We start from the raw sequence: 13133 nt of genomic DNA, 5'->3' as shown, positions 1-13133 counted from the left end.
TATCTTTGTCTTTAACATAGACCCGAACTATATTCAATATATGAGATTTAGAACCTAACTACTTGACAACTTTTTTTTTCTTTTTTGAGGTACTACAGATTGAATCCAGGGCCTTGTGCTTACTAGGCAAGTGCTCTACCACTGAGCTACCCCACAGCCCTTTTTATTTTATTTTGAGACAGGGTTTTGGTAAGTTGCCCAGACTAGCCTCAAACTTGGATTCCTCCTGACTCAGCCTCCTGAGTAGCTGGCACTAGAGGAGTGTACCACCATGCCTGGCTACTTAACACTGTTGGTAACATTTTTCCATATTATAAAGTCAGTATGTTTGTATAACATTCTGTCTTGTTAAAGTACATTATTTATTTAACTTTATTCTCCTATTGATTATTTCTGACTTTACATCACAGTTAATGTTGCAGTTGAAATGTTGCTTATAAAATCTTTGAATCTTTGGTTATTTCCTTGGGATAGATTTTCAGAAGTGGAATTAATGTGTCAAAAATTATAAACATTTGGGCTGAGGTTGTGGCTCAGCGGTAGAGTACTCGCCTAGCACGTGCAAGGCCCTGGGTTTGATCCTCAGCACCAAATAAGAAATAAGTAAAATAAAATAAAGATATTGTGTCCATCTACAACTAAAAAATAAATATTAAAAAAATTATAAACATTTATAAGTTTTTAAATATATTTTGTCAGATTCCTTTCCAAAAAAGAATTGCTCCAATTTATTGCCACCAGCCTGTTTCACTACACTGCCCACCACTGATTTTTATATATATATATGTTGTTGATTTGATCGGTTAAAAATGGCATCTCTTGGCTGGGGTTGTGGCTCAGTGGTAGAGCACTCGCCTAGCACGTGCGAGGCCCTGGGTTCCATCCTAAGCACCACATGAAAATAAATAAACAAAATAAAGGTATTGTGTACAACACTAAAAAATAAATATTTTTTAAAAATGACATCTCACTGTTTAATTTGCGTTTGTTTATTTACAAATAAAGTTGACAGTTTTTTATAACCATTATATCTTTTCCTTGTTTAACTTAACCAAGTACCTATGTGAAATTAGTTGATTTTCTTTGGCATTCTTCACTTCTTCTGTATCTAGGACAAAGTGTTAAAGAGTAAGGCTCTTTGGAAATGGAGTCTGATGATTAGTAGCACAAGAGCCAGGCATGGTGGTGCATGTTTGTAATCCTATAGGCTCGGGAGGCTGAGGCAGGAAGATCGGAAGTTCACAGCCAGCCTTAGCAACTTAGCGAGGCTCTAAGCAACTCAGTGAGACCCTGTCTCAAAATAAAAAAATAAAATGGGCTGGGGATGTGGCTCAGTGGTTAAGTGCCCCTGTGTTCAATACCCAGTACCACCCCTCCCATCCCCCACAGGAAAAAAGTATAGACATGGAGAGAAGGTTTGGGGGTAGGGTAGTGTTTGTAGGGTTAGATAGATATGAAAATACAATATGTTTCCTTCTCTCAACTTCTCTGCAAAACTTTCTGTGTCTGGTATAAAATAGCTTGTGCATAGAGGCAATAACCCTCAACTCCCAACCTTTCCCCTAAAAAGTTCCCCAGACATATGATAATGATTCCAGTTCATCAAAAAGTAGTTCTGTAAAGGTCAGGCTTTTCTGTCTATAAAGGTGATGATGATGCATGCCATGAAAAAGAAAATACCCAGAATCAGTATTGAGGGAGTATTTCCATGAATCTTAGATCTGAAGTTATTTGTCTTTCGAAAATTGTGTGGAGCCAGACGCATTAGTGCATACCTGTAATTCCTACTACTCAGAAGGCCAAAACAGAAGGATTGAGAGTTCAAAGTCAGGCTGGGTAACATAGCAAGACCTGTCTCAAAAAAAAAAAAGTTGGACTTAACTGCAATATTTTCAATTGTTTTTCAAGATTATAAAGTAGCCACATAAATAAGATCTCTTCTTTCTGATTTTCCACTTCCCAGCGTCTATAGAGAAGAACTTCAGGAGTCACTGCTGTAGCACAGCTTAGATAACTTTTCTATTCACTTAAACCTGTCTCCCCTGCCACAGCATTTTAGCCCACAGGTAGTGGGATTTCCAACGAAGAAGCAATGAGAAACTCTGCAAAACCTAGGCAGGATTTGCCAGCTCATTTATTCATTCAGTATCATTTTTGAGCACCTCCTATTTGCTCAATGCTATGGAGGCAATAAGGTGGAATCTCTGTATTTGGGGAGTTGGAAGAGTAAACATGTCAGCAACCAACAATTAGAGGCTGAGTTGTAGCCTCGTAGTACCACACTTGCCTGAGTGAGGCCATGGGCTCGGTCCCTAGCATGCACACAAAAAGATGATCAGTGACCTACCAGATACTAAGACATCTTATAATATTATAGAAATTACAACTAGTGAGCCAAGGAAAACATGGTTTATTAGATTAAAATCAGACTTGTTAATTTTTCCAGAAAATATTTATAGCGTATCCACTATATTCTTAGCACTGTGCCTGTTAGGAATTCAGTTTCTAAATATTAACTTCTAAGTTAATACATATTCATAGTAAACTTGTGCAAACTCTGACTCAGTGGTCCTGGCATTTAGATCATTCCCTGATTTTAGAAGAGTTTTGTATACCTTCCCATCAGCAGTCCCCAGATCAAAAGTTCAGCTGAATCCAGTTACTGGTTCTTGCCTAGGTGATTTTAATTCCCTAACTGGCTAACTGCCTCTGTAGTCTGTTATATAGACAGCTACTCTCTTGAAACAACTCACATCCTGTCACCTTCGAAACCTGTGGCTTCTTGCTTTCTTCAGAGCTCCAGCCTGCTCCCAGCCTTGCTTCAGTGGGCATCCTCCCTTCACACTTGCCTCTGTGACCCACTTGGGCTCTGTACATTCACGCTTTCTGGAACTGTGGAAGCCTTCAGACACCAACTTCTGCTATTTATTTATCTGTAGAAATTCTTATTGTCTTTCACTGTCCACTCAACTAAGTTATAAAATTTTTTAAAGTGATTTCATTTTGCTTTGTACTGTATTTTTTCACCCCACTGAATTCTAAACTCTTAGCACAGATTTTATGTGTGTATTCTTTGCAGACATGTAAAGGAGAGATTCAGTTGATCAAATTAGCCATAAAACACTTCTGAGGGCTGGTATATAGCTCAGTGGTAGAGCTCTTGCCTAGCGTGTGCTGGACCCTGGGTTGGATCCCCAAAACCCCCACATGCCACACCCCCAGAAAAACACTGCTGAACCTGTGGGGCTGGAGATGTGTAGCTAAATGATGGAGCTTGAGCTTAGCACACACAAAGCCACTGGGTTCAATCCTAAACCGCCCCTCCCCCACCAAAAAAAGAATCACTGAACCCAGAGACACTCTCCTCCCCAAAACATTTTCTTTTTTTAGGTTCTTGGCTTCATGGATATAAGGGTACAAGATGCCAAACATGTAAATATACCAGGCTTTAATACTACATTGTAATGAATGCTATAAGAGAAAGATCACAGAGGAGTTGAGCTTTGGACTAGAGAACCATAGTCAGATTATAAGGAATGGCAGACCCACTATACCAGGGCCCCACAGAGGAGTGAAAAGCAGAACCAGGGGAGGTGCACAGGGCTCAGTCATTATGGCCAGTTTTGCTGGGAAGGCATCAAAGAGATCCCAGGAGGAGAGAGCCAGTTCACAAATAAGTAAGATACCCTGCCCTCAGGCTGTGTAGCCAATAAAAAAAATCTTTAGATTCAGTATATAGTTGTTTCTACTTGTATCAGATTCAGAAAATGAAATTAGCCAGAGTTTTAGATCTGTTCAGATATAAAATTTATCACATAAAATACATCATATGGGCCAAGGATGTTATTTCAGTGGTAGAGCACTTGCCTAGTACATACAAGGTCCTGGGTTCAATAACCAGCACTGCAAAATCTAAAAAATGAAATTTATCATTTATATCTTCCAGTCGCCAAACTGAGTGATTGGTCTTGCAAGATCATTCTCATGCCAAGCTATTTCTTTTTTAAAGCCATTCATAAAATTGTTTTCTCCCCCTCTGCCTTTTTTTTTAGGTTGAATGCAATTCTCGTCTCAACCCTATAAATACAACTTTGCTAAAGGTAATATATCTTCTTCCTTCACTGCCAACCACTTGTGAGTAGATTATACATGCTTCAAATTTTAGTATGTTTGTTAGAACCATTGCCCCAAAAGAGGTAAAACTTCTTTTTCTATTAGTTTCTGATGCTCTCTTCTTTCTTTTTTTTTTTTTCCCTCAATATATATTCTAGTTGTGGGGCTCGGGGTGTAGTGTAGCTCAGTAGTAAATTGTGTGCTTAGCATATATGAGGCCCTGGGTTCAAAAAATTATATTTGTATACACTTACATATATACATGTATACACATTCTCATTGCAGAAAATTAAAAAATAGCTGGGCACAATGGTGCATACTGTAATTCCAGCAACTCAGGAATCTGAGGTAGGAGGATTGCAAATTCAAGACCAGCCCAGACTTAATGAGACTCTGTCTCAAAATAAAAAGGACTGGATATATATAGCTCAGTGGTAGAGTACCCCTGAGTTCAATCCCCAGTACTAATTTTTTTTTTTTAATTTTTCATAAGTCTGCTGCCCACAGGGAACTGCCTCTGGTAAAATATTGGTATCTCTTTGCTATATGTTTTTTATCATTAAGATCAGAGTATATTTAGCAGGCACAATGGCACATGCCTATAATCCCAGCTACTCTGAAGCTGAGGCTGGAGGATCACAAGTTAAGGCCAACCTTAGTAACTTAGTGAGAACCTGTCTCAAAATAAACAAGAAAAACCTGTAATCCCAGCAATTCAGGAGGCTAAGGCAGGAGGATTGCAAGTTAAAAGCCCGCCTCAGCAAAAAGCAAGGTGCTAAACAACTCAGTGAGACCCTATCTCTAAATAAAATACAAAATAGGGCTAGGGATGCGGTTCAGTGGTCAGGTGCCCCTGAGTTCAAAAGGACCTCAAAAATAAATATAAATAAATAAATAAATAAACAAGAAAGAGGAGGAAGCTGGGTTTATAACTTGGTGTCAGAGTACTTCTGGTTCCATTCCCATACTGATGGCGGGGATGCAGGGGGAGCCAGGCACAATGCACACACCTATAATCCCAGCAACTCCAGGCTGAAGCAGGAGGATCACAAGTTCAAAGCCAGCCTGGGCAACTTAGTGAGGCCCTGTGTCAAAAGAAAGGACTGGTGGTGTGGCTCAGTGATAGAGGACTTCTGGATATAGTCCCTTATACCATGCACACACACACACAAAAAAAAAAAAATTTAAATAAGAGGATGTTTGTTGTCCTATATCTGTTTTCTTCACATTTATGACATAAACGTTTTCCCATGCCTTAAAAATTTCATAAACGTTATTGTGTTATGAGAATTAAGGTAATAGATGGAAATATTCTACACATGCTAAAGCTTGCTGAATAGGTAAGGAAGCTTCCAATTACAATTTTTATAGTAGTGAGAGTGGATGCATTTTCTTTCTCTTAGAACAAGTAGAAAGTGACTCTTACTAAATTTCTAAGGACAATATCAAGTTTCTCCACATTTCAAATGTATCTCAGTTAAGAGTTCCAGCCTAGCATTATCTCAACCAGTTTTCCCCAAGCCTCTGTTAATAGGTAGCTAACCTCCTACCTGGACTACTGGAGAGTTAAATGCTGATCTTCTTTGCTTACTGATTTTTCAGTCTGAAAGATCTTTACCTTCTTCTGTTTGTCTTTGAAATGTGCTTAAAAGGGAAGCATTGTCACCAGAAGTAGCCCATAGTTTCTAGAAACAGACCATGAGGTTAATGCTCTGAAGTGACCAAACTCAGACTGTTCTTGGTTCCAGATCTTGATGGGCTTGTCTAAAATATGAATGAAAAGTTTGTGGTTTCAAATTAGAATCAATATTTAACAGCACCAAATTAACTCTGAAATAGCCAAAGATAAGATTATTTCTGGGCAAATATGCCCATCTGCTACAGCATGGGGCAGAGTGGATAGCTCCTATGGCTGACTGAACTCTGATTCTCAAGCAGTTTGATATGGGTATCACTCTTAGAAATAGTTACATCCAGTATCTTCTCCTTGCATATAGGAACTGTTTTATGGTTCTGTTCAGTTTTCAGCTTTTAAACTTCATGAAAATTGGGGCTGGGGATGTGGCTCAAGCAGTAGCGCGCTCGCTCGCCTGGCATGTGTGCGGCCCGGGTTTGATCCTCAGCACCACATACAAACAAAGATGTTATGACCACCGAGAACTAAAAAATAAATACTTTTAAAAAATCTCTTTCTCTCTCTCTCTCTCTCTCTCTCTCTCTCTCTCTCTCTCTCATCTCTCTCTCTTTAAAAAAAAAAAAAACTTCATGAAAATTTAGTTTATGCCAGTTTGGTGGTCTATTTTATATTTATTTGTCAAATTGAATGTTTGTTTCTCATCTTATGCCTGGAATTTTGAGGAGACTTGTTTCTTGTTAAGAAAGTTTTAATGTGTCATTTAAACCCTGGGGTTCATGTCCCTTTTAAAAAACAAAAAGGTTGGCTGGGGATATAGATCAGTTGGTAGAGTGCTTGCCTCGCATGTACAAGGCCCTGAGTTCAATCCCCAACACCACCAAAAAAAAAAAAAAAAAAAGGCCAGTCAGCCTATGTCCTACAGTGTCTGAAAGTGTACAACAACTGGAAGAGAAAGGCCTAAGCTCCTATGTAGCCATTATGCCCTGTGCATCTCCAAGAGCTTATTAGAAATGCTGGTTCTTGAACCTTACCCAGATCTATTCAGTCAGAATCTCTAAGGTAGAAACCCAAGAATCTGAGGGCTTTTATTTTTGTTTTAAGTGGTGCTGGGATTTGAACCCAGGATCATGCACATGCAAAGAAGTATTCTACTACTAAGCTATACCCTAACCCCAAGAATCAGAGTTTATTTGCTTTTTTAATATTTATTTTTTAGTTGTAGTTGGACACAATACCTTTATTTATTTATTTTTACGTGATGCTGAGGATCGAACCCAGGGCCCCACACGTGCTAGGCAAGCGCTGTACTGCTGAGCCACAACCCCAGCCCAAGAATCAACAAGTAGTTCTGATGTATACTAGCCAGCCTATAAGAATAACTGGTGTTAAGGCTTATAAAGTAAAAAGCAACCACACCATATCCTGCTAGAGAGAACAGTGGCACCAAATGAATTGGTGGGATTCAGCTTCTGCTTTTGATCAGGAACTCCCCTGAAAACAGTATATAGAGTTGAACGGGGACTTCAAAATCACAAAGCACTGAGAAGTCAAGGTCACCCTGTTTGAGTACTCCCTAAGTAACATTCTTCAGGTAGAGAGAGAACAGGGTTGAAAGTTTAGTAGCTTATTCTGTCACCCTGCCATGAGCCAGAAAGCCAGATACAGCTTCTTGGGATAATTAAGGACTGAGTAATTCTTTCCAATTTCTATCTAGCATTTCCATCTTTATAAAGAGTACATTGAAGGTTGGGGTTGGGGCTCAGCAGTAGAGCTCTTGCCTGGAATGTGTGAGGCCCTGGGTTTTTGATTCTTAGCACCACATATAAATAAATTAATTAAATTAAAGACATTGACAACTAAAAAATGTTTTTAAAAAAGTACATTGAGGAGATGTAAACCTATAAACAGTTGAAGAATCCAAAATTCAATATTGTCCTGTTTGAACGGACTGGGATGTTTAGAGCATTTCCCTCAAATGTAAGTCCCAGCTGACTTACAGATTTTTCCTCTTCTAGATGGCAGACTGTGGGGGACTGCCCCAAGTAGTTCAGGTAAGAAATTTTGTTTTTTAAGAAAAAAAAGCACCCATTCTGTTCTACCTCTTTGCCTATGAAAAAAAATAATGTGTTTTTGTTTTATCCCCCAGCCCGGGAAGCTCACCGAGGCCTTCAAGTACTTTTTGCAGGGAATGGGCTACAGTGAGTAGTACACAACTTTCTGTCTAGTGAAGATTTATGTAAGATGGGTCAGTTTGACATCTGGGAGGCCATAATTCTTAGGGTACATCCTCTGGGCTAGCCAGCATTGACTAAAGTAGAAACTGAAACGTTTGTGGAACATTCATTTGTGCATATATATATACATATATGCACATATATAATAATGCACTTATTAAGTACATTTGTCAGGCAGTATATATGCTTAACCTAAGAGGTAAGTTCTGTTATTAGTCCCATTTTATAGAAGAGGAAACTGAGGATCAAAGAAGCTAAGCACATTCCCAGCATAACAGTGCAGCTGCAGAGCCATGGTTCAGACCTTGGCAGTCTTACTGCAGAGCCCACACTTTTAACCACCGAAGCTTAGCCTGTCCCAGACATTAATCAGAAGTTACAATTTGCATTTGAACTTAGCTGGTTAATAACTGGCCTAGAGAAACAGAAGTGAGACTCCAGAAGAAAAGGGTGTAGGGGTAGTGTCCTCAATGAAATCTGTTCCACCACAAGAGATGAACTTGCAGAGTATCTTAGAGCAAGTGAAGGATGTGTCCATATCATATGCTGCTGTCCTGGTCTCATGTATTATGAGACACCTGAGCCTTGTTGCAAAAAAATCCACTCTTGCTCCTTTCTTGGAGTCATAAGAATAAAACCCTTTCACCCAGATATAGAGCTCTTTACCCAATCAGGTGATTTTTTCCCCCCATCTTTGGTATCTGTGGAAATGGCCATTCGTGAGCTGCCTGGGCAGCTGCTCTGATCAACTAGACCTGGGTAGAGCCCTGTACCCGCCAGGCAGACCGTGTGTGTCTTGTCTAGAGTTGCTGTGTCGTCCCATCTGTGAGTCGCTACCAACCGAGCCCACATCCATGGCCCTCTAGCTCACTGGGAGGGCTAACTTAGTAACCCATTCTTATCCATTCCTAAGAAACAGCTGATCTTGTAGCTCATTTCTGATCCAAAGTAGGGTGACTATGTAGAATGGAGGGGAGAATAGTTTGTCTAATTGAGAGAAATGACATCCAAGATGATACTAAAGTGACACTCAACCTCTCCTCTTCTCTGGGACCATAAAATAAACTGATCCCTTGCTCAGAGTATTCTGTCTACTAGGCAGCCAGGGTTGCTACTTCGCACTCTAGATCACTAACCTTCCTCTTCCTGTGTCCATCCTGCTTCCAGTCCCGTATGTGCAGCTCAGTCACCTCAGCACCGAGTCAGGTACCTTCCTCTGTGCTGGCCCTACCCGCTCCCCGCCATGCTCTCCTGGCTGCATTGGCTGCCTGCAGCATGTCCGCAATTTTTCTGTGCAGTGAGAGCCTGATAGAACGTGGCTCATTGTGCTCCAAGAGTTTAGCCTACTAATCCTGTCCTGGTGCTCCAGGAGGAAGAAAGGATCCAGTTATAATGCCTAGGCCTCCTCTCATCTTTCTAAATCCAGGGTCACAGCAGCAACTGAAACTTGATAGGCAGGGCCCCTCTTCCGCCACCTACTACTAATCTTTGAGGTAACCTCCAGACATGGGAATTGAAGGGGTAGCCTTGACTCTAGGTAGAAATGTTAGTACCTATGCCAAGAGAACTGCACAGGTAATGGCATCTTTTGACTCCAGTATTGAAATGACAGCCGGGTGGAGGCTGGTGCCTGAGGTTGAGAGGCAGGGAAGGTCCTGTCCCAGGCCAAAATAGAAGAACATTCAGGTCAGGGCTGGAGCTGGGGCTCAGCGGTAGAGTGCTCACCTTGCACGTTCGAGATCCTGGGTTCAATCCTCAGCACCACATAAAAATAAATAAGTGAAATAAAGGTATTGTGTCCAACTACAACTAAAAAACAAATATATATATATATAAAAGAATATTCAGGTCAAAGCAAGGGCAGAACAGGAGTCTGAATTAAACATCCCCAGAGCGCTTTCCTCTGAGGCAATCTGTATAGAGATCAGTTCCTGCCCCACCTATCCTGGCCTCCACCATGCCTTCTACACACTCTAGACAGCCAGGGTAGCCTGTGGACACGGATGGTAGTCTCGTTGTATCGGGCTTGCACTGTGTTTGTGAAACACCTTCATATATGTGTGGTCTGTCTTTCTTTTCTTTTGATTTAGTCTTGCATGTACTGCAGGTTTTGGCTTTCCCAAAGCCTCCCTCCTAATCACTGAACTGTGTGGGCACAGCTAAGAATCTCTACTCTGGTCTTAGGGCTTCCCTTTCTTCTGCTGACTAGAAGAGCTATTCCAGCCAAACCCAGAGAATTAAAGCAGCCTTGCATTCAGTCACTAATCTAGAGCAATACTAGAGAGTGGGGATGGCTATATCTTGTCCTGGGTGTCATTGTAAGTGGGTTGGGAAAGCTAAACATAAAGCCTTTGGTGAAACATGTAAATTAGCTGAGCTTAACTAGGGCTGCATCTTCTAGTCCTCTTGGTTCTTTGTTACAGTACCATCTGCCAGCATGACCCGGCTTGCCCGATCCCGAACCCACTCAACCTCGAGTAGCATTGGCTCTGGAGAAAGTCCCTTCAGCCGGTCTGTCACCAGCAATCAGTCAGATGGAACTCAAGAATCCTGTGAGTCCCCTGATGCCCTGGACAGACACCAGACCATGGAGGTGTCCTGCTAAGCAGTTGCTCCTCCCCGGACCATGCAAGTCTACCCTTCTTCAGACGACACTCCATAATATAACATTTCATCCCGTAAACTGGCCTCCTCTATCTTTAACTCATGCATGGCCACTGAACCTCTCCTAGTAATCTGGATTTATCATTCTCTGCCCACCTACCCTTTTTTTGTATCTTCCAAGAACCACATTCATGCCATTACTGTAACATTCCAGCATCTTTAGCTGATCTGATCTCCACATCTTCTCTTGCCAGCTTTTTCCTATGTTCCCCTAACGATGTATCTGATAAGATTCTTCTATCCCAACTCCATGTGTGTGCGAGCACGTATGTCTGTGTTTGTGTGTGCATAGTTCTGTGATTTTAGACATGCTTCCTTGTGGCGCTTCTGCAAAAAAAGAAAAAGGGACTTTTTTTTTTGCATTCCCAATGGTGTTTTTGAGGAAAACGTGCAGAACAGATATTTAAGTGGGGAAAGCCACTAGATTCTCATCTGGTTCCAAATTGGTCAACAAGATTTGCAGAGTGATTTCTGAAGAGAGCAGCTCTGAGGAATGTGGAAAAGCATAATTACTGTTTGTACCAGTGATTGATTGTGACCAATGGTAGAAGTGTTGCCTGTCACATAGAGAGGTAGGCAAAGGGGCCAGCCACCTCCCTTTGTCCAAGTGGATTCACATATGCATCCTATAAAGAAAAGGGAGGGATATATCCTACTAGGAGCCCATGAACAATGAGGTTCTAATACAACAGGGAGTTTACTCCAAAGCAGTGGCTTAATTACTAGATCTTAGCACAGAAAGGTGGAAAACAAAATGCCAGGCCTCCGCTCTGCTGTCGCTGAGCATCTGTTACCATTTATCAGACATCTACACATCTACAAGAAGTGCCTCCCAAGTCTGTGGTGGAGAGTGGTTCTCCATTCCTCAGTCCCAAAAAAGGGAGAGGTATGGCCGAAAAATATGGTGAGGACATGAAAGGGGCAAGAGCAATGGCCATTAACACAATTTCATGTTGAGTAACTGTAGCCATGATTTAAGCAGACTCATGGAAGCCAAACTAAATGGATATAGAACCCACTTCTGAGAAAGATTCTTAATCCTATGAACTCCCTTTTTATAGAGGGGGGAGGGGCCAGTCTGTAAGGGCAGTCACATCCAGGTAAAATTGTAGCCTCCATCTGCTGTCAGCAAGGGGGTCACTGCTGGGAGGAGGGTGAGATAACTGTGGAAATCCATGCCATAAACAGGATCCCAGCTCTCAGAAGCAGGAGATGCAAGCTCAGGGTTACACAGTTCCGAATCTTGAGAAGAGACTTTTCAGACACATTGTTTGCTTTCTGCCAAGATAAGGAATGCATCACTCTGCCAGAGTACAACTTTTTACAAATTATTAAATAAAGCTGTATATGTCTCATTGTTACCTGATTGCTGGTGTTATTTTTCTCAAGCCACTCACTGGGGCTCAGGGAGTGGCTGAATACTGTGTGCTGGTTCTGTGCTCTACATTTTCACATTTGTGATCACTTATCCTACCCAGTAACACTGTCCATTTATAGGGAAGAAATGAAGCTTCAGGATAATTTGTCCAAGGTCATACAGCTAGTAAGCGCAGCCTAGACTAAATCCAAGTCCACCTGACAATGCTGTTGTTGATGGAGGAGAAGCTGAGGTCTGGGAAAGACATTCCACATCTTGGCTCTGCCATGTGTGTGGAATTGCTGGATCCCACCCATCAGGTAATAATCTGCAACCACTTTTCTGGGGTTCTTTAAGAGACTAGGCTGTGTCCCTCCATAAATGGCTGAATTTGCACCCATCAAGAATAATTTCAAGCCAGGTTCAGTGGTGCATGCCTGCATGTAGTCACGCTCCTCAGAAGGGTGAAGGAAGGAAGATCACGAGTTCAAGACCAGTCTGGGCAACTTAGCAAGACCCTGTCTCTGAATAAATGAATTGAATGAATGATGGAAAAGGGGGATCTGGGGGGTGTAGTGCTGTGGTAAAGTGCATTCTTAGCATTTGTGAGGCCCTGTGTTTGAACCCAGCACCAAACAAAGGAAAGAAAGGCTCACATACTTCATCAAGTTCTCATGGCAGCCCTGCAAAGTGGGAGCATCTGTTTTACAGACAAGGAACAATTCAGAAAAGTTGAGTGATTTGACCAAAGTCACCTAGCTTGAAAAAGTAGTTTCTACTTCTTCCAGAATCAATGCATTTTTATGTTTTCTTCAGCCTTTCATTGAGCACCTTTAATAGGCAAGGCCCTTAGCACCTTCCAATAAGTTGCCTTCTGTTGACCCAATGAAATGGATACAGAAACAGGCCCAGAGTTAGTTTACAAATGGTCAAGAAACTAATAATTGACTATATGGGAAAGTTCCCTTTACTCCATTCAACACTTCTGTGACAAATTTGAGGGGTTTTTCCCTATACCAACTAATTCTCAACAGTTTGGACACCAACTAGGTATCTTACAATTCAATTAGAACACTATCTAGAGTTAGTGCAGACCCTTTAGTCCCACAAGCACCCCCCACTTCACATG

General features: G+C 41.4%; 1 protein-coding gene and 1 long non-coding RNA gene across 6 annotated transcripts in view; one reads left to right on the top strand and one right to left on the bottom strand.

Annotated features, from left to right (window-relative positions):
• Ndrg3 (NDRG family member 3) overlaps positions 1-12008 on the top strand; it is a 61159-nt gene extending 49151 nt beyond the window's left edge. For 3 of the 4 annotated variants that reach the window (XM_027945101.2, XM_027945098.2, XM_071608910.1), the window contains 4 exons: positions 4053-4100; positions 7765-7800; positions 7896-7947; positions 10407-12008. In XM_027945101.2, the coding sequence (XP_027800902.2) occupies positions 4053-4100; positions 7765-7800; positions 7896-7947; positions 10407-10588 (318 nt within the window). In that variant the 3' untranslated portion in view covers positions 10589-12008. The other variant, XM_071608911.1, reaches the window with a different exon arrangement.
• LOC114100407 (uncharacterized) overlaps positions 1-13133 on the bottom strand; it is a 38016-nt gene that overhangs the window by 21010 nt on the left and 3873 nt on the right. The window contains exons 3-4 of one of the 2 annotated variants that reach the window (XR_003584070.2): positions 1776-1851; positions 1016-1290 (exon numbers count right to left, since the gene is read on the bottom strand). The exons of the other annotated variant lie outside the window; for it this stretch is intronic. This is a non-coding gene — a long non-coding RNA (uncharacterized lncRNA). Of the gene's footprint in view, positions 1-1015; positions 1291-1775; positions 1852-13133 lie in introns of those variants that run through there. 2 annotated transcript variants of the gene reach the window in all.

Source organism: Marmota flaviventris, chromosome 2 (genome assembly GCF_047511675.1).
Source record: "Marmota flaviventris isolate mMarFla1 chromosome 2, mMarFla1.hap1, whole genome shotgun sequence".
NCBI classification, from domain to species: Eukaryota; Metazoa; Chordata; class Mammalia; order Rodentia; family Sciuridae; genus Marmota; species Marmota flaviventris.
The sequence above is the reverse complement of the archived record's forward strand: the minus strand, read 5'-3'. Positions and strand labels throughout refer to the sequence as shown.